This window comes from Leuresthes tenuis, unplaced genomic scaffold, assembly GCF_036924035.1.
Source record: "Leuresthes tenuis unplaced genomic scaffold, fLeuTen1.0.hap1 SCAF_10, whole genome shotgun sequence".
Lineage (NCBI taxonomy): Eukaryota > Metazoa > Chordata > Actinopteri > Atheriniformes > Atherinopsidae > Leuresthes > Leuresthes tenuis.
Window position 1 is genome coordinate 6748232 of NW_027325364.1, and position 23849 is coordinate 6772080.

At 40.0% G+C, this 23849-nt stretch overlaps 1 protein-coding gene across 1 annotated transcript in view; it reads left to right on the forward strand.

Annotated features, from left to right (window-relative positions):
- LOC140316050 (neural-cadherin) overlaps positions 1-23849 on the forward strand; it is a 137953-nt gene that overhangs the window by 109448 nt on the left and 4656 nt on the right. The window contains exons 18-33 of the mRNA XM_072393732.1: positions 3279-3908; positions 4035-5031; positions 7456-7549; positions 10903-11087; positions 11474-11712; positions 13778-14055; positions 15571-15785; positions 16835-16962; positions 17244-17371; positions 17560-17671; positions 20383-20563; positions 20694-20860; positions 21393-21657; positions 21993-22173; positions 22358-22608; positions 23525-23682. Of these exons, the coding sequence (XP_072249833.1) occupies positions 3279-3908; positions 4035-5031; positions 7456-7549; positions 10903-11087; positions 11474-11712; positions 13778-14055; positions 15571-15785; positions 16835-16962; positions 17244-17371; positions 17560-17671; positions 20383-20563; positions 20694-20860; positions 21393-21657; positions 21993-22173; positions 22358-22608; positions 23525-23682 (4209 nt within the window). The remainder of the gene's footprint in view (positions 1-3278; positions 3909-4034; positions 5032-7455; positions 7550-10902; positions 11088-11473; positions 11713-13777; positions 14056-15570; positions 15786-16834; positions 16963-17243; positions 17372-17559; positions 17672-20382; positions 20564-20693; positions 20861-21392; positions 21658-21992; positions 22174-22357; positions 22609-23524; positions 23683-23849) is intronic.

The following is a 23849-nucleotide window of genomic DNA, read 5'->3' on the forward strand; positions in this document are numbered from 1 at the left end:
TATGTCTTCAAGCAAACATATTTCGACCCACTGGCTGACCAAACTATAAGAATTTAAAAAAAAATCCCACAGTATGGCCCAGTGTAGCCTTATATACAGAGCCAGACTTAATTAAGCTTTGCACAAGATTGCTTTCTTAATCCAGCTACTCCCCCCTCCTGTGGGATTTCTGACCATCACTACCCACTCTCACAAAATTTGTGTTGGGTACTGAGTGTTACCTTTCCAGATTCATTGTCCCCTGCTCGTAGTTTGGAGATCTCTGGTCAAAGTGTTTTATTTGTCACTTTGCTCGTAGCTGGTAACTTGCTCTCATCCAGTTCAGCTTTGCAGGGAATGGAGGAGTGAAGGGAGGAATGCCGTTATAACCTTGAATCACACATTTATTTCTCTCCAGAGGCAACAAACATAAAAGCTGTTTTAATTGCTGCTTTAATTGTTCTTCATTTATCTCTTCCATGGTTGTGCTTTTTCATTTTGATATCGCTGGCCTTTTATGCGTTGCTCTTGTTAGTCTTAAGTAGTTTTTGTTAATATTATGTCAGTTTTATGTCCCATGCCTTTCACTGCAAAATAAGGAAAACAACAAAAAAAAAGACTTCATTCTGTGACAAGGTCATACTGTTTCTTTCTCCCAGTGCATGCTGGGATACATTCCAACTGCTCTTAACACTGCACTACACAGGCGAATACAGAAAATTAGTGAAAGCATGGGTTCATTGCATGGTATATGTTTTTTATTGTTACACTAAATCCTTTAACCATAACCTGATCGGATGTCCACTTACTCCAGGTGAAACTTTTTAAAATGTAAACCTCTGGATCGAACTGTCAACATAAAGGAGCTCATTGTGAAAAAGTCTTAGTTCATGTGAACAATATGTGAAAATATATCAGGTTTAATGCAGACAAATTTAATAGTTTAGGTAACGCTTCAAACATAGGTGAATTAGCCTGGAGCAACACCTCACTACAGATCCAGTGTCGTAATCCTAACACATCACACATGTATCACACTGTTTAACACAGCAACAGCTGAGAGAGGCACACAGGTTTTAATGAAGACAAAACCTCCTGACAGGAAGCGCCCACCGCCTGAAAGGTTTCCTCTGAGAAATCAGACTTGACCTCCTTCTTCTGTGGCTTTCATCCACCTTTTGTCACACCTATCTCAGTAATTCACAGTAATTTGCATGTGCTGCCAAGCTATATCAGATTAAAAATGCGGAAACATGTCTAGGAGGGGAGGGAAGTAATCTCTGTCAGAGAGGCATGTGTCACAGAGTCCTCAACCTGGGCCTGCTTCCCTTCGCCTGCTGGAATTGATTTGATGTGCATTTGGTTCCTCTCTAATGCTCTCAATAGTTTTTCTGGCGTATGGCAGACGGGCCCTCCCTAAACGTACGTCTAATACAATTCAGTAGATAGTGAACAGAGGAGAAAATCCAATTTGAAATGAATATTTTTTACTTCACCTGTGCGACAGCCTCCTCTGTGGTGCCATCGCTGCTCATCTTCAATATTGTGTACCTGGTTCACGTTGTCAGGGAATGGAAAGAGGCAACGTGGGGGAAGTTGCTGCGGAAGGGAAGGGGGACTTCAAAGGCTTCTGTAAACAAACCCTCTGGTGTAAAAAGAGGAGAAGAAAGGGTGAAAGTGTACTTTTTCTTGCTTTTGTCGGCATCTATTAACTTTTAATTGCATTGTGTGTCCCGGTGACAGATGTGAGAGCTCGTCTCGTTTCTGCTGCTCTTGTCCCCTTGTTCAGAGAGATAGCAGGAAGGCAGGTTAATTAAGCAAACAGGACAAAGCAACAGAGAAATGTTTATTCCTGTGTTGTGGAGTCCCCGTGTGCAGGGGCAGCTGCTGCAATCAGCTCCCCACTGCATGTCCTAGTTGCTGGGCTTGACATTTCTACATAATGAAAAAGCAATTCAACTGTTTTGATAAGAGAACCGTGGTAGAAATAAAGAACAAAAATAAATAGTTTCTTTTTATGAAGAAATAGAATGTTATTGGATTGGAATGAAATGTCAACATGGCACCTTTGAATAGCTTTCTGCAACAAATGTGACAATCAACAACTACCTTTTGCCCAAGTTCTCATTTAAAAAAACATTTTATTGCCAAGGCAGTTGCAGGTTTGTGTTTTGTGAGCGATTGTTCAATATCACTAAGACCTTCATTGATAAAGAACAAGAACACTAACTCACCTTAGCAATTTGATGTTTCAAGACCAGGTTTCATGGGTGTGTATTACTCAGTTTTGTCTTCTAAGTTTTGTCTTCAGACATTTAGTTTTGGTGTCCTATTAGAGGCTATTCAAGGGTGAAAAGTAAAGGTGTGACATTTCGGCATCTTTTAACTACTATACTGACAAAAGATAAATATATACTCTAATTGGAGGGGTGTGTAGTGCTTACGAGAAACAATTTACAAGTTTTGCATACATTTAAAACATGATCTAAAACACATCTATATGAACCCATGAGGGTCCTGGTATCAGAGCTACAGGAAAGGTACAATGTTTAAACAACATCTGTTCAAGTATATTGCTCATTGGAAAAGTTAGTAACTGTTCCATAACAAGTGTTATAACCCAAGTTCTGTGTGTCATTTTAAACAAGTTGTTCATAGTCAGCATTAAATACATAAAAGCCATTCCCTGTTAATTAATATATGTTGCTGAAATCTTAGATTATACTTTATGCACTAGTGTGCACAAAGATCTGTATGTAACATTTTCATTTTAACATCCAGCCAGTGTAATTTTGACTAAGACTTTAGGGAACAAGGATTTAATTCTGGTTTTAAAGCCAAACAATATATGTGTCTAATTAACTATTTTTACAACATGCTGTTTCTGGCCAACCAGGCCATTGAGAGAAGCTGCATCTTTTCTGAATGGCATGATTCAAATGCAGGCCTCCTCCTTGCTCCTGGAATTTTAGAGCTCAGACCACTTTTCAACAAGCCAACAAACACTTTATGTAAAATATTCTAAAGTCTTTACTCCACAACAAAATCTCTTACTGTCAGCAAGTTTATATTTAGCCTTCCTTCAGTAATATTCACTGAATGGTCTACTTTATATTCATCATGTATCTAACTGCATCTGTGCAACTAAATCCTTTAGCAGTTTTATCCAAGACTGTGAAGGGAAAATAAATGCTTTTCTTCTATTCATAGTTTGAATTACCAGATGACCTGAGTGGCCCACAGAGTTTTGTGTGATAAGAGTTTTCCTTTTCTGCTTTTTTTCCGTGTGATATTTGCAGGTGTCAGCGACAGATCCAGATCAAGAAGCTGACCAGACTGCCCTACGCTACACCCTCCATGGCCAGGGTGCTGGTGGAGAATTCACCATTGAAGAACACACTGGGAGAATCTACGCCCAACGTCGCCTGGACCGTGAGGAGCGCCCTGCCTGGAGATTCCTCGTCCTCGCCACAGATGAGGGAGGGGCGGGTCTTACAGGATTCGCTGACGTACTATTAGAAGTCAGAGACATTAACGACAATGGCCCCTTCTTCCCATGCCCAGCTCTGGAAGTAGATGGCTGTTTTGTTGGCCAAGTACCTGAAAACTCACCTGCTGACACCTCAATCATGGAGATGCGTGCAATGGACCTGGATGACCCAAATGAGGGCAGAAACGCTATGCTGACCTACAGCATCATCAAGAACATTCGTAATGAGATCAACCTTAACCTGTTCTCCATCAACGCCACCACAGGAACCATCTACACAGTTCTACGTTCCCTGGACCGGGAGACAGAAGACCGATATCTGGTGGTGGTGGAGGCCCGTGATGGAGGAGGTTTGTCAGGGACGGGGACCGCCACCATTATGGTTTCAGATGTAAATGACCACCCACCCATCTTTACTCAAAGGGTCTACACCACTCAGGTGAGTCAACCTGCCCATAAAACATCTCTGATTTTGTCTAAAGGCAACATTTGCATTAGTAGCATGCACATGTGTATATATATATCTACATACATATGACATTTCATACATTTCTGTGTCTGTCAGATGACTGAGGATCTCGAGGTGAACAGCGAAGTTCTTGTGGTTTCTGCCACTGACGGTGATGAGGGCGAGAATGCTGTTGTAACCTTCAGCATTGTCGGTGGAGATGAGGACAGGAAGTTCTTTGTGGAAACAGACAAAGTGAATCGACGCGGCGTGATAAAACTGAAGAAGAAGGTTGACTTTGAGAAACCCCATGAGAGAACTTTCAATCTGACCCTGAAGGCTGAAGACGCAGATTTCTTCAGCCTTGCCTACTGTCTTGTTCAGGTGGAAGACTCCAATGATCATGCCCCTGTCTTCCTACCGCAGTTCTATGAGTCACCCGCCATGTCAGAAGACATCCCTGTGGGGACAATTGTTGCTCAGGTTACAGCGTCTGATCTGGATTCAGGCCAAAATGGCCGTTTTTCTTACAGTATTTCCAAAGAGTCCGACCCCTACAGTCAGTTTCTGGTGGACCAGTCAGGTTGGGTCGTGGTGGCTGATTCTCTGGACAGAGAGAAAATCTCTCAGCACAGGATCATGGTCCTTGCCACAGATGCTGGTGTTCCCCACCTGACTGGCACTGCCATTGTCATGGTGACCGTGCTTGACATTAACGACAATGGTCCGGAGTTTGAGGCCCCCTATAAGCCTGTTGTCTGGGAGAACATGGCAGCACCCCAGGTGGTGCGAATGAATGAAACTTCTCTGCTTCTTCACGCCACTGACCGTGACACCTCCACCAATGGCGGTCCATTTTCCATACGCCTCCTCATGCTCACATCAGACGCCACCAACTTCAATCTGACTGACTATCGAAACGGCAGTGCAGCCATCACCACTCTTCGCACCTTTGATCGTGAGCGCCAGAAGGAGTACCGCCTCCCGATTCTCATGATTGACAGCGGCTCTCCTCCAATGAGCTCAACCAGCACACTAACAGTCGTCATCGGCGACAGGAATGACCACCCTCACTTACCTGGGCACACCAACTTTATTGTCTATAGTTATGAAGGTACGTTTCCCTCTTTACTGGTACATGTTCAACACGTAAATGTCCTGTGTAGTTCATTAATGATTCTACATTAAACTGTATGTCCTATATTAGTTGACCATGATTATCATCATAGAATGGGACAGCATAAGAAAAAATGATATCTTAATCTTTAGTGGCCATGAAACAAAATTTATGGTCCCAAATTTTAATGATTAGAACTAATGGAGTTACCACATTTTGTGTCATTCACACCAATTGGCCGTAACATGAAGACCACTTGTATAATATTGTGTAGATCCCTCTTATTCCACCAAAGAACTGGGATAAGACATCTGAGGATGTTCTTTTTATGTATCTCTTGTACAAAGACGTCTTAGCAGCACCTATTATGGCCAGATTTGGGCTTGTGCAAACCATGTTTTGGTGATTTAAACAAAAAAGAAAGAGAAAGAACAAACACTAAACTGGCCCTGAATTAGACAGTCAGATGACAATCTGACTTTTTAATAAGGTTAAAAAAGGAAGATTTAGTGTTGGTTGTGTCATTATGTGCAAGTAAAGTACATTTTGCGCTTGTGGCCGTGTTAGCTGCTGCAAGGAGGCGAAAACATGTCTCCATGTCTTTTTACATTTGAAATGGCAGAGAGATGTTTTCAGGATATCTTCACTATCGATGACTATTCTTAGTTTACTAGAGGAAATCTAAGACAAGGTAGGGCCCTCAAACTACAAAAATGTCTCCATGTCTTTTTACATTTGAAATGGCAGAGAGATGTTTTCAGGATATCTTCACTATCGATGACTATTCTTAGTTTACTAGAGGAAATCTAAGACAAGGTAGGGCCCTCAAACTACAAAAATGATAGATATAAAACAAGACAAGTCAGTTAAGTGAAAATATGGCCAAATACATTGGCGCAATACTGCTTCAAAACTTTGAACAACCATTAATGTTTTTGTTCTCTAGTTTCAAGACGCTGTAGTTCCCATAGCTGAGATTTCACAGTCCAAACTAACTGGAAGAATGGAAGCATATATAACAAGCCCAAATAATCAGAAAGCTTTCCGAAATGGAACACTTATGTTTCAGGGCGGTTTTGGTAAGTGTTTAGAAAGTGTGGATGGGAAGTGCAGTGATGACACACGGACAATGACAGTTTTATTATTTATTTATTATAACAGGCAAACAAAAAGGATTCTATTTCACTGGTCATAACTTCAAGGCTGTGATTGGCAAAAATATGGTGCTATAACTTTTTGTAACTCATTTCTGCCTGAACAAGCAGCATTTAAAGCATAAGCATGCCTGTGGGATTTATATAAATGTACCTATAATTTTTGAGTGGCAGTAATTTGTGAAACATAAAGCTGCCTCCATTTCAATGTGAGCAATTCCTGCAAATTGCTTTTTTTTTAAGGTGGTTCTGGGTCTTTCCTGGATCAAAGGATCAAAGTGAACTGATGTAAAAATCAACTAAAGTAGCTGTAAGCTGATGATGCCTTTTTTTCAATATTGGAGTTCCTTCAGATTTTTTCCTAATTTATTTTCAAATGCTTTAATTATTTGCTGTATTTTACTTGATGTTATTATTGCACTTGGCAACATTAATTTATCCTTGCAAAGACTTTATAGTTTTTCACATCTTAGAGCCTCACAGTACAACCAAGTACTTTCTACTCAAGCTGAGAAGTCGGGGTCAGACTGCCTTGCTTGAGGGCACATTTCTGCAATTGTAGACAGAGAAGAAAACATTTGTCATTCACTCATAATTGATTTTCCCAGTTGGTCTTCAGACTGGTGTTTTTCTGATCACAGATGGGCCCCTCTAACTTTTAGGTCTAGTAGTATCCCTCCCACCACCTCCTGAGTGCTCTCCACTCATGTTGTTAAGACTGTACTTATCACAGTCGACTGCTCACCCCTTCCCGATGAAGCTTGCATGACTTATTTAGCATTTCATACCATCTGTCTTCATGCTGTAATTTTCTGGAAAAACTGAAGTTTTCCCTTATGTATTTTTGGTGGATTCCCTCTCCGGGCCCTTTCTATGTGAAAACACATTAACCTGCTTATACGACTCCATCACGTACCTCGACAACATGCCATGAAGCAAACAATTAACTCCAGCTTAAGTCCCAGGTTTGACAGGCAAGTAAACAGGAGCCATTTTAAAAGGCAGCTAACTTCATGGCTAAAGAGATTACTGCACTATGCACAGTGCAATTGATTCTAATGTGTGCACGTCTTCCTGCTGTGCCCTCCAACCATGACCATGCGTGTCAAGAAGGTGTTACCTTATCTTCTTCAAGAAGCCTTCTCATTCTTCCTTTCACTTTTAATATTTGGGTCATACCACAGGGATCCCTTGTGTTCAAAACTAATTCCTCTAGTTAATGCATTTTTTACTTTTTTTGTGTCTTTTACTTTCCGCTTCCTGACAGGTATTCTCCCGACAACAGTCCTCGGACAAATCCAATCCCCTGACCTTGATGACTGGAGTGAGAAAGTATTCCGGTTCGAAGGCAAATCAACCAGGTACTTTGATCTCATCTGGTGAAACTTTGAAAGGGCTGAAAGGTGACCTGCAAAAATAGTGAGGTGTTGAAGTTGAAAGTAGAAATGGAAATGCAAGTTTAGTTAGGTATGTTAGACGTGTAGGGGTTTGACGGAGAGCAAGGCCTTGAGATAATATAAGAAGACGGCAATGCTTAGATCCCAGGAGCATTTTTCAGTTGAAAAGACATTTAATAATCGGCTGTGGTCTTCAATGGAAATGTTCAAAACAGGTTCAAGTATTTGAATATGTTTCATCAAACATTCACATTTAGAGCATAATTCACTGGGATTGTCAGAAAGGTAAAAATAAGTAAACAGCATGGATGTCAAATAACTTTAAAAATAACAAATAAAATTCAAAGCTTTTATACTATTGCACAGAATCACTCCTTTGATGATGCCTTTGAAAACTCTTGTCATAAGCAGACAACCCATGCATGTCCATCTCTAGCCTCATTTTACATGAAACATTCAGTACATCCTCACGTTGACCACATTCTGCCCACTGCTGCACGTTTTCAAATGACACATGTTTTTGCCCGATTTTAAAGTGGTCTTAATGTTCAGACCTAAAATCACCAATTTTCCAAGTAGAAATCAATTTTCTATTGCTGGTTGGGACTCATTTGAGCCAAAGAAGACATGAAAAGGGAAAATACTATTGTAGAGATGTTGAAGCAATATAGGATATTTAGAGAAGAAAGTACGAAATATTGATGCAAAGTGATAAATCAGGGAGTGCCAGGATAAGAAGGTAACTCAGTAGATGGGTAGTGATAGATATAACGTTGTAGAGAAAGATTTAAAGATAAAGGAACCATGATGAATGAGTCACAAACTGGCAAAGTTAAAGAAGTAGTTGGGTACTGCAGACAGATAATGATTCACAAAGAAGTGGGCAGGTAAAGAGGGCCAGACAGGTAAGTGTGGACATGGGTCAAGAGGTGGGGAGTTAAAGGGCAGAAATAACGACATATGAAGATTTAGATACATCTGATTAGTTTAATTTGTTATAATTGGATTTTAATAAAAAAGTCATTTTTTGTTTGTTTTAATTCAAAATCCATATCAAATAAAAAAATTTAAATAAAATGTTTTAAATGTTATAAATCAGCAGGTTAATGAATGGCAAGGGAAAGGTTTAGTTCTCTGTGGAGTTTACAGAGAATATCAAGACACTAACTTTGTCTTTCGGGCCATCTTTAGTATACATTCCTGTTGAAAAGACCACGAGGAGTGTTGGATAAAAGAATCTGGACAATGGCAGATGTAAAAGAAATAGAAAGATAGAAAAGATTCACTTGGAAAGTTTCCCCTCCCGTGTGACACAAAGCAAGCAAAAAGAAAAAAGAAAATAAAGGAGATGAGGGAACTGACAAATTTAAAATAGAGAGGGAGAGACAGTACAAAGATGATGGGGGGGAAAGGAGAAATGAAAGTGGGAAACAGGCAGTTTGAAGGGAGAAACAAAGAAAGACTGATAGTGAATGAAAGGGGCAGAGAACAGAGAGGAAAGAGAGATAGAAAAGGGGATCTGACTTGTCAGGAACAGTGCTATTAATATTTCATAACCAGTGGTATTGAAAATTCCCAGTGAAACACAGCGAGGGTGCACTCATTTTGTTTGATGAGGCGAGGCTTCATGCGGATGCATTGAAAGGAGAGCTTGATTGCACTCCCTGCCACCTTTTCTTCTAACGAGATACCTACAAGGAGGGACGACAAGAGACGACAAGAAACAGTCGAGAACAAAGGAACCACCAGGGAGAGAATTACCATAGATACTCCTGAACCAGCTCCCCTCATCATTGCATCCAGCAGATAGCAATTTGTTCAGAGAATGGATCGGGTTTAGGCTGCAAGTTATTTACATAAAAAATAAAATAGATGAAAATAAGAAGTGCAAAGACTTCTGATGAAACCCCAGTTGGCCAATAATAACATATCACCTCTCTCAGGGTATCAATACAAACTACATGTTACATATCAAGACACAAAGATATCAGCACCCTGCCTCAGCAGACGAGACTTTGTTTTGTTTGGAAAGTTTTTATCATTTCGTTTGCTTTCTGTTGAAGAATTACTCTTACTTGAAATCTTCGAAGCATGAAATCATTTCAGGAGATGATCCATCACAGCTTCCTCTGCGGCACAGGTTCGATTCTGGACTCACTTTGGCACCAACTCGTTAGCTGTTAATTAATCCGTCTGGCCTGAGCTCTGCGGATTGCGGCTGTATGAAGATGTTAAACTGTTACATGACCCTTTGAGGGCGACTCTGTAGTGCAGCAGAGTGCCAAAATATTCCAGATGAATCCCCACACGTGGATCCATGTTTGACTGCTGACCTCCATCTGATCATAGTTTGATCCGAGAAATCCCATCTGAGCTAGACTTCACCCAGATTTTAGATGTCACCGAAAAATAGATCATTAGCAGCACCAGCTCAGACTTGATTTTAGTCCATTTAATTTTCTTTGGTTCTCTTTAACAGCATTAATATTCAGAAAAATATAATTATTCATACTGTTCTTATTTGATATAAATTGAGATGTTCCAACATCTAAAATTAGGAAGACAAGATGGAAATCACACAAGGGCACTCTGAGCTTCAATAAAGAGGCTTCGGAGAAACATTTTGTCCCAATTTTTGGTTACTTTACAAAACCAGTGTCTCTTTGTTTCAGTCTTCGAATTCACAGTACAGGTGGGCTCAAAAGAGAGTGACTTTGTTCAATCCTGTATTCAAGAACTATTCTGGCAGACAGCAAAGACATAGACTGAACAGACCAGTATTAGATGTGTGTGAGTGCAGCAATCTGCTGAAGTGTTGGCCCTTTAAAATAGTTGTAGAATAGAATATCTTCAACACCTGAAAAAGCGGCCATGCCTGATGTATGATTCAATTAACGTTCAACTTTGGAGTTGGTGTTGAATACTGTTTTAAGTCTTCTTCAGAAAAAAATCCTATTTGTCCATGTCATTATTGCTTACTTACTGACATTAAACCCCTGCAATGTGACTCCAGTTTAAGAAATGACGAACAATCCACAAACCAAAGATACTAAATAAATATATAGTCCCTCGAGTTTGCATACACATGAACAAAACTTCTTACTTTACATTGCAAACGTAGCCCCATAAGTTTTATTCCGGATTTATTCCTTTGATCATTTATGCTTATTTATGATAATGACAAAAAAAAGATACAAAACGCCTCCTCCCAAAAGATTTGGTCTTTTCCATTTCATCAGCTTATTACATCCATTTTATGTAGAAAATGTAACTTTGCTAATAGCAGGGGTCTAAAGCAATCTCTTTGTCTCTGTTAGGTATTTCAGTCTGAACCAGAGCTCAGGTCAGCTCAGTATCAGGGAGGGAACCCCTCCTGGCTCGTACCATCTCCAGGTGAGGGTATCGGATAAAACGTGGCCTGATGTCACTTCAACCGCCCAGGTGGATGTCATCGAGCTGCACCAGGACGCTTTGCAGCAAGCTGCCTCCATCCGCCTGAGCAGTGAGTCCCACAGTGATGACATGGATGTGAAAATATCAGAATAAACTGTCTCTGAGCAAAAAATTCAGCTGAGTTACTGTTGAATGCTGTTGAAACACTCTGGGGTAACAGTAGTTGATGGGGCACAGTGTTGTATATCCCAAAGACCTACAGGGTCCCAGTTTTAGGGATGTCAACTGCCAAAAAACTCATGTGCATGATGGGAAAAGCTCCCCATTCTTCTTTTCCTGTCCTCTATTTTATTTTTCTGCTTCATGTTCTTTTTTCTAGCATATGTGTTTTAATCACCTTTCCATTCAGCTTTTCCTCTGCTCTTGTGCTGCTTCTGATTCGTCATGATTCGGTTTATAGTGTGAGTAATTAAATCTGTTCTCCTGCTCTTCCAGACCTGACAGAGAAGGAGTTTTTCAGGAGTAACAGTGGTGGTGAGGAGAGTCGATTCTTTAGACTGGGAAGGATGCTGTCTGAAATCCTGCAGACTTTGCCAGAGAACGTCCAGATTTTCTCTGTCGGCGACGCAGGGCAGCAGGGAGAGAAGGCCCTCAATGTTTGGTTCGCCGCACATGGCTCACCGTACTACAAGGCAGAGAAACTGCACGGCTATGTGGCAGCCAACAAAGCTAAGGTGAGACAAGTGTTATTAGATAGACTGAAAGAAATTAGATATGAAAGAATTTAACTTGAAACGTGTTTCACAATTTCAGACTGTTGAATGAGTTTTAATACAAGAAGTCTTAGAAACTGTTGTTTGAAACAAAAAAGCTCACATTTTGCCTCTTGGACGGGTAAGATGTTTTTATGGCTGCCTGAATACAGTTCGGCAGGGACTAGAGATACTTCACACATTAACCATTTCACACTTTCACACATGCTAAGAAAGTTTTAATAAAGACAATGCAGACTCTAGCAAGTGCCCATTTTAGGATGATTCCTGTCTACACCGATGTACATTAAAATAAATATTTCAGATCAGTTAAAAGCAGCAGAGCTGCTTCTAATTTAAGATCAGCTCTGTAGTTACTGAACCATGTTAGCAGATGTTAAAGACATGGAGTACATACACATAAACCCCTAAGCAAGGTCATATTTAAATATTTCAGTGTCAGCTGCCTCTTAGTTGATGCTTTGTGAACAAGACTAATAGTTGGTCATGAAATTGCCAAAGAAAGTATGAAAGTAGAAAATAAAAGCAATCACACAGAAATACTTGATAATTTAAAGAAAGACAGATTAATAACATTTTACCTGATATCCTGAAAAGAATAGAAAGATAGAAAAAAATATTCACCAAGCTATTAGATTAGCAGATAAACATTAACATTAATATTATTACAGCAAGCAAAGGTCTTAATTGGATGGTTGGATCTCTTGCGACAGACCCTCCTGATTGAGACTCTCTATCTTAGTCACCTATTCAGCACCCAAAGTCTCATTTGTCCCATCAAAGTGTCATGACAGATCCAGTTATAAATCACATGCACTAATGCGGCTTGTTTTAAAAAAGCAATTAACGCATGAAAAAGATAACAGTACAAAATCACAGTGTAAAACACATCATTAATTCAAAATAACTTGCATAACAAACGGTGAAGAAGAAAAGCATGTCTTTAATTCTCTCAGGTCACAAGGAAAGTATGTGGAACAAGAATGTCAGATAAACAGCAAGTCGGCACAAAGGAAAGATTATGTTGAAACTGGCTCTGGAGCCAAAAACTGAAGATGTGCCTGGGGATTGTAAGTCACTGTGGATAAGAGTGTCAAGTGAATCACTAAACTCCAAAAAAAGAAATACGCACAGAGACAGGAAACCCTGAGGGACTCTGATGAAAACCTCTCACCCATAAAGACAACAAGAGAGAAGAATTCAGATGACAAGCAGGGAAACGGGTGAATTTGGCAGCAGACAGAAAATGACAGCAAAAGCAGAAAAGACAAAGACACACCAAAGTGCATAAATAACAATAAGAGATATCATTGATGCACTTAGATCAAAGACGAACACTGCCATTTTCTGAAATTCTCTAATACGTTCTAAACCTACTCATGACTATAGCGCTGTTGGTTTTAGTCAGTTTCCTCCTTTCTATGCTATTTTAGTAGTAACTTTGGTGTCAGTTTTATATTTGATATCAGGCTAGTATTTGAGTTATTTTTATACTTAGTTATATAGTTTCACATATTCTACTTGTAGTTTTAGCCTAACTTATTTTGCATCTTTTCTTTTTTCATAATTATTCTAGTATCGATTTACTTTTATTGAAGTTATTTAAAACTAGCTGAAAAGGATTGATTAATTATAGTTTATTATAAGTTTACTGCTACACTTAAACTTCTTTGATATACTTGTTATTCCAGTGTTTCTATCTAATTTAAATTTTATGACTCGATAGATTAAATATGATATAGGCTGTAATGTTGTTTCGTGTGTCCAGGGTTAGTTTAGCCTTTGTTTTCCATCTTCAGCTCTATTTCATGTAAGCGTTAGCATAATTTGGATGATCGATGACATTGAGCTGGTCTGGTTGGAGTTTCTTTACTTTTTTTTCTTCAGTAATCTTACTAGATTACAAGATTTAGTACCCCTGCTGTTTAGTATCTGTGTGTTGTAGTAGTTCTTATATGTAGCACTTAACCTCATTGACATGAGTTGTTTTTTTGTCTGTGTATTATCACTATTTTATACCATGCAGTTGGAGGCCATGCTGGGAGTGTCCATCTCTCAGGTGGGTGTAGATGACTGTCCAAACTTTGACTGCAGTCAGTCCGGAGGTTGCAGCAATGAGGTTTCTTTCAGCCAGACACCAGTGGCTCTCAGCTCGGGTAACATCTCTCTGGTGTCTCTATCGGCCTCTATGTCTGCACGATGTGGTTGCAGGGGCCGAGAGGCGGTCCACCTGCCCTGCTCCGCTTATTCCATCAGCCCCTGTCTCAATGGGGGCACCTGCCAGGACAGACCACTGGGATACCGGTAGGTGTAAGGAGGGATTGTAAGACACAGGTTGTAAATCCTAAATAATTGTAACACTGTAATACAGAAGGGTTGAGCTTAATTGTGAGTTCAGTCTGTCTTTGTTTTACATTTTTACTGAGCTGTAGATGCCATGCTCCCAGGTTGTTGTATGTCCAGACCCTGAATTCAAACTTTAGGATAGTTTTTCACGCTCAAACTGTAGGATCAGCCTCTAAAACCATATCTCAGTCCATTTCTAGTCCTCTAGTCCATTTTTAGTTAGTTTAGATATTGAAACACATCTTTATATCAGTACAGTGACTCCTGAAATCCACTGCACTTGACTTAATTTGATAAAGACATTGCTGAATCTATTTGGTAGTATTATAGTATGCTTAAATAAACTAGCCAATAAATGAGGGACCAGATTTCGGCACAGTACCAACTCGTTTATTCTCAGATCTTGCATTCAGCAGAGTGATTCAGTTACTCCCGGTAAGGTACATCTCCTTTCTCCTTTGTTACTTCTCCATCTCGTCTCTGCTCTCCCAGAGTTTTTAGCCAAACAATGTGAAATCTTTCTAACCAGGCAACAATGTGCATAGATAAAGGTAACGGTAAACCATTCCTCACAAAATGGTGCTAAAGTCCCAGCATACAACACTGATATTCACATTCTGTATTCTCTTATACTGTCAACAAACTATGACTAAACAATTATGATCAAGAAAGGTTTTACTTTATTATAATATATTCTTGTAAACTTTTTATCTTTTTTTATTATTATGACATCTATGTGTCTCCTCCATACAGCACTGATCTGAAGCGTGCTGATCCTCTGAAATCAGGTCCCAAACTCTCTGAAACTCTCAGAATTTCCTCTTTTTTTACTAATTAATTTTAGTCAAATGTGTCAAACATTTTAATGATTTGATAAGAAAAGCTGTGAATTCCATGTGGAATAAAAAAGCTCCAAAGAATCCGTTTCAACGTCGTGGACATTACCTGGTTTTGACTTATCACATCATTTTATTGATGCTAAATCTGACAACCGGTTTCTATCTTATTTACTGTTTTCATTATTAATCGTCTCTCACAAACACTCAGTAACTCAAGAAAGTATACGTTCAAATTAACCTTGATTAAAAACCTGAACTTTCTTGCATTTGGTTTTTGTCTCTGTTTGTTATATTTTCCATCTTTTCTTTGGGGAAACTAGAGTGGGATTAACAACCAGCAAAGGACTAAATAGATGACATACTTTTCTTTTTCCGAGAGAGTTGGATTAGATTGGAATATAATAAAATGTTTTTTTAAAATACTGTAACAGATCATTCATGAATAAGTTATATGAACATGTGGCAGTCTGACATTTTCTCAACATGTAGAATGTAAATGTTTATTTAAAAAAAGAGTGATTTTAGATTGAAATTGTTACTAATGTTTTGATGATCCTTTGCCAAAAAGAAATTATACACAGGTGAATGCTGGAAATATTATTAAGCAATAAAATTCACTCTTTCTGTCTCTCAGATGTATGTGTCCTCCCATGTTTGATGGCCCTGAGTGCCAGCAGACCAAACACAGTTTTGGCGGCCAGGGTTATGCCTGGTTCCCTCCCCTCAAGCCTTGCTTCCAGAGCCACATATCCTTGGAGTTCCTGGCTGAGTCGGCCAACGGGCTGCTCCTCTATGACGGGCCGCTGGGCCTTGTCCACTCTGGAGAGCAGGAAGATTTCATTGCCATAGGTGAGTTTGCTGCCATGCTCCATCTGCTTGAGCTTTGAAAAACAGTAAAGTTTTGAGGATTTTCTTAATATCTTAATAAAGATAGCAGTGTTAGATCAGCAATCCTGCTGATTTCCACCTCTTTTTTGTGAACAGTGCTTGAGAATGTGATGCTTCTTGGGGTTTCTGGTATGGTTATCCTTTTGCTGTGAGAGTACTGAAAAGTCATTTTATAAATGCGGCACCCCTTTGCTAAAAGTGGAAACATTGTTTTAACTTCTAAGCTCTGTAAGACACGTACTAATCTCACACTCCCAGTGGTAAAGTTCCACAGCTTGTCCTTTTCAACAAACACAAAGCGTTCATCAATCTGCTGCTGTAAAGACAATTTCTCTGTGGAGGAAGTGCCTCATAAACTCTAATGTCAGCTCCCGGCGGTCCTTATGTGGTGTCAATGGATTAGCCTGCATGCCGATGGCCTTTTCAAACACTTCTTGCATAATCTTGCGGCATTAAAGTTATGTAATTATTGAACCCCGGCTGTTGCTGCATAGATCTGGGAAGTGGGAAATCAAAGATGACACCATCATTGATGTTTCTGAAGCGTTTTTCACTTACATGTTCAATATTGCGAGTGTGAGGTTGATCAGGTCACACAAGCACACACATCTGATAGAGACAGCAGCTGTGCGGTTTATTGGAAGATAAACAAAACTCAAAGAATTGATGGAAGGGATTTCTGCAGTTGTTGATGGGATTCAGCAGCTTACACAGCAATACACAGAGGTGATGTCGGACATGCATCAACTTTCAGACACAAGAGACAAACTTATTTTCTGTCTGTTGTGTTTATTTTTACTCAACAGTTACCAGACTGCACACAAACTGTTAAAAAAAAGCAGTAATTCTTTTCATTTTCATCTGAAATCTACAAGGTGCTCACAAAGCAAAATTAATTTGTGTAATATTTTCCACACTTGAGGTTTGTAATCTTAACCCTATGATTATACTAATTTCATGGCCAACGTTGTGCTGTTTCACTACAAAATTTGTCTCTTTTCTCCATCCAGAGTTGAGGAATGGAGTACCAACGCTGAGTATAAACCACGGATCAGGAACGCTGACCCTACAGCTCTCACCCAAATCCACCATCAACGACCGACGTTGGCATCGCCTTGATGTCATCAGTGATGGAAAGGTGAGAGAGACCTTCCAATGGATGGACGATGGTTGATAAGGCAGCAGATGCATAATGAATGATGTTGTATACCAAAATATGTAGCAAATTTGAACTATATTTCACACATTCTGCTCTTTCCTATGTTAAGAATTTAATAACTTGTTCAATAGATGCATGTTATTACATGCTATTTAAACAGTACAGGAAATGCTAAGATGATTACAAGAGCTGACAATAATAATTATAATGCTCAAGCAGATTTGTGTCATGGTCTATGTCTTGCATTTGGTTGTGTTCAGATTGTCCAGCTGATCCTGGACCAGTGTGGAGGTGTGGCAGTGAATGAGCTGGAAGGTGTTGGAGGGGAGGCTCGGAAGATTGATGAATCTGGCTGCAGGGCTGCAGGAGAGACACCTGGCAACCAGCGGTATGAACAAGCCTAACAATGTTAGCGAATAATGTCATTGTACACATTTAACTTAATAAAAAGTTTATACATACTTTACACATATATTTGGTCTATTTACTGTAGATCATTTTTACTGCTCCTCTTTTTTGTCATCATCTATCTTAATTTTGCTTTTTTAACACTCCTCCATCCTTTCTCCTCTTCAGGTATTTAAATGTCTTCCAGCCTCTTCAGCTGGGTGGTGTGAAGGAACTGTCTCCATACCGACGTTACCGAAGTTTCACCGGCTGCATCCGCAACCTGGTGGTTGACAGCCAGGTAAAACTATGCCGAATATTTGTTTGTATGTGTACAAAAATATGTTTACACTGTCCAAACTGTTTTGGATGAAAATCAAGCCCTGTCAATGTATATCATTTGATCTAAGGTTGAAATAAGCTCATGCTCATGTTAAAGTTGGGTTTGAGAGAAGGGGATTAGAAGTAAGGAAAAACAACAGTCTGTCTTTCTTTCTCAGAAATCATTAGCATTTCCTGTGTGTGTTTCTTGCCTTTAAATGCAGTTTTAATGTTGATAGGTTTGCATCTGTGTGTTTGTACATGCATGAATTCACTCCTCCTAAATCCTTGGTGGATCGTTTGTGTTGGTGCTTATCATATGTGTGTGTGCTCAAGTGCTGTGGGGGTGGTGGTCGGACAGATGGTGGTCTGAGCTCAGCTCATCAGCCAAGGCCAACATAACAGCATCACAGCCAAAAATGTAATATGAATTAAAAGAAGCTCCCTCTTCCTCCTCATCCCTCTGAAACTCAGCAAGCTGTTGTGGTTCCTCGGCAGCTGAGTGAAAACCTCGCCACCTCCCATTGATCCCAAAATACGCCCCAGGAAAGCTTTGGATAGCTTTTAGATGAGAAAATGTGGAAATACAGTATGTTTGCATCAGTCCAGCACTGATTCTGCTGTGTCATTTTACCCACAATCCCTTGTGTTTTGGTTGTTTCCCATAGTTATTTGAGAAGTTGGAATCATGTTCTCACTCTTTTTTAAGTGATCACATGATCATGTCTTTGGAGACATTTCAACAAATGCAGGCTCACGCACTCACTATTGCACCTTGTATGACTCTTAAAAATGTCCTTCTCTAAACCAGAGAGGCAAAAAAACTTTGGAAGGTAAATTACCAACTTAACCTTCTGTCATATCACATAACCAAGATATTACTAGATTTACAACTAGACTTCTTTTAAATGTCGCTAAGATGCACTCTGAGCTGGGCAAAACTGCTTTCTCCATGTATGCTCCTTATGCACGAAGTGAGCTTCAAATTATCATCATCTTACAAACACTCCCCTCTTTACATACATTTAAAGGTTGGTATGCCCCTGTTTTTTTACATACTGAGTCATTTTTATTGTGCTAACATTTAAAATAGTCTTTTATGTGACCCTTTTTGAGTAAAATATTGTTTTTTACTGGCATCTTGACCAGGAATTCCCGGGAAGAAGAGCTATTGTATCTCAATGGGATCTTCCTGGCTAACTGAAGAAAAATAAAAACTTCTGAAAACAAAGCAGTGGTTCCACTGTTCAGCAATTCTGCACTGCTGCAGAGACATTGTTGTTATACTCACTGGTGACCAATCTCTGACCAGTCCTGCAGTGTTTTCACATCACATGCTGAAAACTTGTACTTGTACCATGTACCAAAAAAGAACATGGACATGTGTACTATCAGCAATGGAAGAACATTTGAACTGTACCTCAGTTGAAAAAGATAGAACTTGAAGTCTGAAGATTCCAGCATGATTCCTACACCAGTAGTAAGTTATTGCTACAAAAAGCTTTTCAGATGCATGTTTCCCTCTTGTAGACACTGGCCTTTTGGAAGTAGCATCAAACATATGTGCCACAGCTGGACATGTGTTTCAGTTGTTTTTAGCCTCTGTTTTGCCCAAGCTGTTGAAAAGTCAGAAAAAGTGAACAAGCAGCTATGGAGTACAGTTAAATCAAGTGTTTTTAAATAATGGTGTTTTTGTCATTACCAGACACAAGCAGTGCTCATCAGCACTGTTTCACTCAGCCCAGCTGTGGTTGTTCTCTTGTTGGTTTAAGCCAACTTTACATCCATTTATGTCCTTATTTCCTTTCCAAAAACATACCTTTTACCGGATTTTAGTGCCAAACTTGGAACAAGACAGGTTGAACAACAGAAGTAGTTGATGAAAATGACTATCCTAAATTAAAAGTGGTAGCTTTGAGAAAAAATATGCTTTTGGTTTTATGTGTGGCTATAGCTTATTAAACAGTTAATAATCACTAGAAAAACATCACATATCTCATATGCAGAAAAATACATTTGGGGACAAATGGGATATTATTCAATAACAAAGCACCAAAAATTTGATTTGATTCAAATTTATTTGTATTTATAGTATTTACATACCCTTTTAAATAATACTGCATCTTCCCTGATTCAGACAGTGAAATGGGGTCAAGAATTCTTCCAACAAGCAATATTAGATGTCTTGCTTTGAAGGTCACACATGATAGATGAATTGGTATTCTCATAACGTGATTCCAAGCAGCAATTTTGTCTGATTAAACTTTATTGGAGATGTCAGTTGATAAAACTGAACCACGGTCCATATTAACTTTGAGTGTGAGCACCCACATTGTCAGAGAGAGATACAGTGGTCCTCTGTGAATACTGCAGCCAATGGTTTGCTCTAATTTATTCTAGCTGAACATGGTAAGCACATGATGCCACTTGATAGCAGTTAAAACTATACCAAGTTTGTCGAAAAGCTAAAGATTTGTACACTTGAAGCTTTAGAGAAAAAAAGCCTGAATAAACATATGAATCCTACTGCCAGTACTGTATTTGATTTAATACAAAGCAGAGCAGTCAATTATAGTCTGTGTTGATTCTCTGACTTTTCCTCTGGCGCCACCATCAGGGCAAACTTTCTACTTATACAGAAGGAATATCAAGATTACACAGTTTCACATCCGGCTTGTCTTTGCTTCTCAGGTGTACGATCTGGCATCACCCGGTGAGAGTTTGGACAGTGCTCCGGGGTGCAGGCTTACAGACGGGGTGTGTGTGACAGCGGCCGGTCCATCATGTGGTGTTCACGCATCCTGCCTCGCCGACTGGGGCTCCTTCAGCTGTGAGTGCCGTCCAGGATACACCGGACACAAGTGTGACAGGGGTGAGGAAAATTTTCTCTTTTGGGATCATCACATGAATATAAAAGTATATGTGGAGACATTAACTCAGCTTAGCCCTGAGTAAGTAAAGCTATGAGACACAGTTTAAGCATGAATCTTCTCCTCCCTCAGCCATTCCAGAGTTCTCCTTTGACTCAAGCAGCATGGTGCGTTTTCAGCTCAGAGGAGGTAGCAGCTCTCGACGCACCAACATCCAGCTGCTCCTCCGAACCAGAGCCACCACAGGCACACTGCTCTCCTTGGCATCACGGGAGGCCAACGAGTACATCATCCTGGAGGTCAGTCAATTCCTGGAAAACCTTTCACTGACCTGTGATGTCAAATGCAACTTTACACCAGAGTGGAAAGGCTTATATCACAGCTTAGCAAGCTCGTAGAGTGACCTGGCAGTCTGCTGGACTCCACTTTATCAATAAATTGTATTAGAATTGATCACTCCCAACAATTCTGCTAACTCAATCAACATTTAGAAAAATATTGTGATAAACATAATTGTTAATAATCAGTAATCAACAAGCAGACATTGTCCTCATATTACTCATGGTAGAGTGCCATGAAAACACCATGGATTTATATTATGTATACTGGAATGATGTTGCTAGATTCTCATTTTCATGAGCTTAGCATGCAACACAGAATGAAGCATGAAATACATGACAAACATGTATTTAACTTTGGGTCGAAACTTTGTGTTGACATGTTTGCAATACAGGGGGTTTATAATTAGTTCTCAGAGGTGTAATTAGATAGAAGGTTTGGGAGGGAAAGGTTTAATGTTCTAATGAGTGAGTATTTTGTTGCTTCTTTCAGATCATAGAGGGTCATGTTTCAGTGCGTGCCAACCTGGGGGATGGTGCACACACACTGCGTCTTCCTGGACATCGTGTTGACGTCGGACAGTGGGTTTTTGTCAGCCTCAGTCGCCATGACAACATATTCACCCTGCAACTGGAGAAGGGCGGGGGCTCACGGGAGATTCAGGCTCAGCTGGGAAGCCTCAGGGAGATCGTAATTCACCCGTCCAGCCTGATGGTTGGCAATGGACCTAATGCTGGCAACAAGGCTGACTTCCAGGGTGAGATCTTGACCTATAACCCTAAAAAGAAAACTAGCATACATGATTAGATCAAAATAAATTCTCAAATTTTTTTTTTTATATATAAAACTGTTTTCTCAACATTTTACTGATTTACATCACAAGCTTGTTGTGAAACAAGAAAAATATAGATATAATTCTAAACTATCCAGATGGAGTTCTAGTTTGGGATTCACAACATCAGTGTGGAACTGGTTTGAACTGGTAGCTGGAATGAAATTTGACGTGCACAATCCTTTACGTAGCAGCAGCAGCAAGTGAAACAGAAGTAATTAGAATTTCAAACAAATTAAATGTGACCTTTTCTCATGTAGGCTGCCTGCGGGACGTTCGTTTTAACGGTCAGGTCCTTCCTCTTGATGGGCAAAGCCGGGACTTGGTGACTGTGCTGGAGAGGCGGGGTGTCACTTCAGGCTGTTCCAGCAATGCCTGCAGCAGCCAACCATGCCGCAGCCCGTTGCACTGCATCGACCTGTGGAGGAAACACCAGTGCAAGTAAATGACTCACAAACTGGCACACTTCTGTTGAACTTCCTCTGATTTATTCTGGGAATCACGCAAGGTTACAATTACGTACAAATATGTCCAGGTTTCTAGAAACCTTTTCAAACTTTAAATCATTTTTTCCCATTTAAATTATCTCATGTTGTCATTTCTCTTGATCTGCGTCCCCTCCAAGGTGTCCTGGCGCTCAGGTGACAGTGACAGATGACGCAGGTCAGCATCGTTGTGTGCCATCTCCTTGCGGGGCGTCCTCCTGCCGCAACGGTGGTATCTGCCAGGCTCTGTCACCCGACAGCTACCGGTGCCGGTGTCAGGAGGGTTTCAGGGGTCAGCACTGTGAGCTGGGGCAGGTCAAAGGTCACCGGCTGGCCGCTCTCAGTCCCAGCTCCATCCTCGCCATTAGTATGTGTCTGCTCGTCTTCATCGGTAAGGGCCAAGAGAGTCATTAATTAATCAAGTTTTAGGGGTCCAAGCTGAGGTAAACTTTCTCTCAGGTGAATGATGCAAAACTTACTGAAGTTAAACAAACCTGACACATTAAACTGACTCAGTGTTTCATGAGAGGAGAATACACTTTTTTAAACAGAAGTCTGTTAAACTCTTTTTGTCCTGCACATCCCCTCAGATGGCTCCATCTATTTTTCCAAACTACTCTCAAGTTTGACTTGAGTCTAAGTGATGTGATGTGTCACCTCTGATTATCATCAACTTAATTTCATCTGGATGTAGTCAAGTCAGCTTAAAAAAAATCATGCACAGAGCTAGAACCTGGAAAAAGAGACCATCTGAAAATAAAAAGACACTGACAAACAAAAGTTGAAAGCAAATGTCACAAAGACAGACATACCAAAATGAACCATCTCCTCAAAAGCTTTGTGTTCTAGCTTATATTACAGTTTGTAGATCAAAGACATATATAATAAAACTTGATATAGTATATCTGGTTATTTATCATGGTTTAGTATAAGCCAATAATCTAACTGTAATGTTAGGTTCTGTGTTTTTCCACTAAAAGGCTTAATTTCTCGATCATTCTGTTAGTTGCTGCTCTCCTCAAGCAGACAGCTGTGTTATTCATGCATCTTCCAGTGAAAAACACTGTAGACATGGAGCCTCGTTTGTTTTTCACCTGTTTGTCATTTGTTTTTCATCCTTAGATTTTTAGATGTTTGTAAATGAACATTAGTCTGATATGTTGTGAAGTAACGACTCCACAGAGCAGCTTTAAAGGGCCACTGCAACAAATGTAAAAGAAAAAAATGTCTGTCCCCAGTAGTGTGCAAATATATTCATGAAAAGATGTATAGCTATACAGTCCTCTCCTCTGTGTTTGTGTGTGTAGTGGTGCTGGTGGCAGTGACGGTTTGGAACCAGAAAGGTAGCCGAAACAAATTCCGAAAACAAGGAGTTTACCACATCCCTGCTGAGCACGAGAGCTGGGAGGACATCCGCGAAAACATCCTCAATTACAACGAGGAAGGTGGAGGAGAGCAGGACCAGGTGCACAAATACACACTAAATTTGCACGAACCACACAGCAGTGGTTCTTACCACCACCAGTGGTGTTGTACAGTTGACAGGGGCCACACTGCCCAAGACCATCTTTGAGCAATTTATTGCAAGACAGCAGCTTGACTGTCCTGCACTTATAGAGGAAACAAGCTATC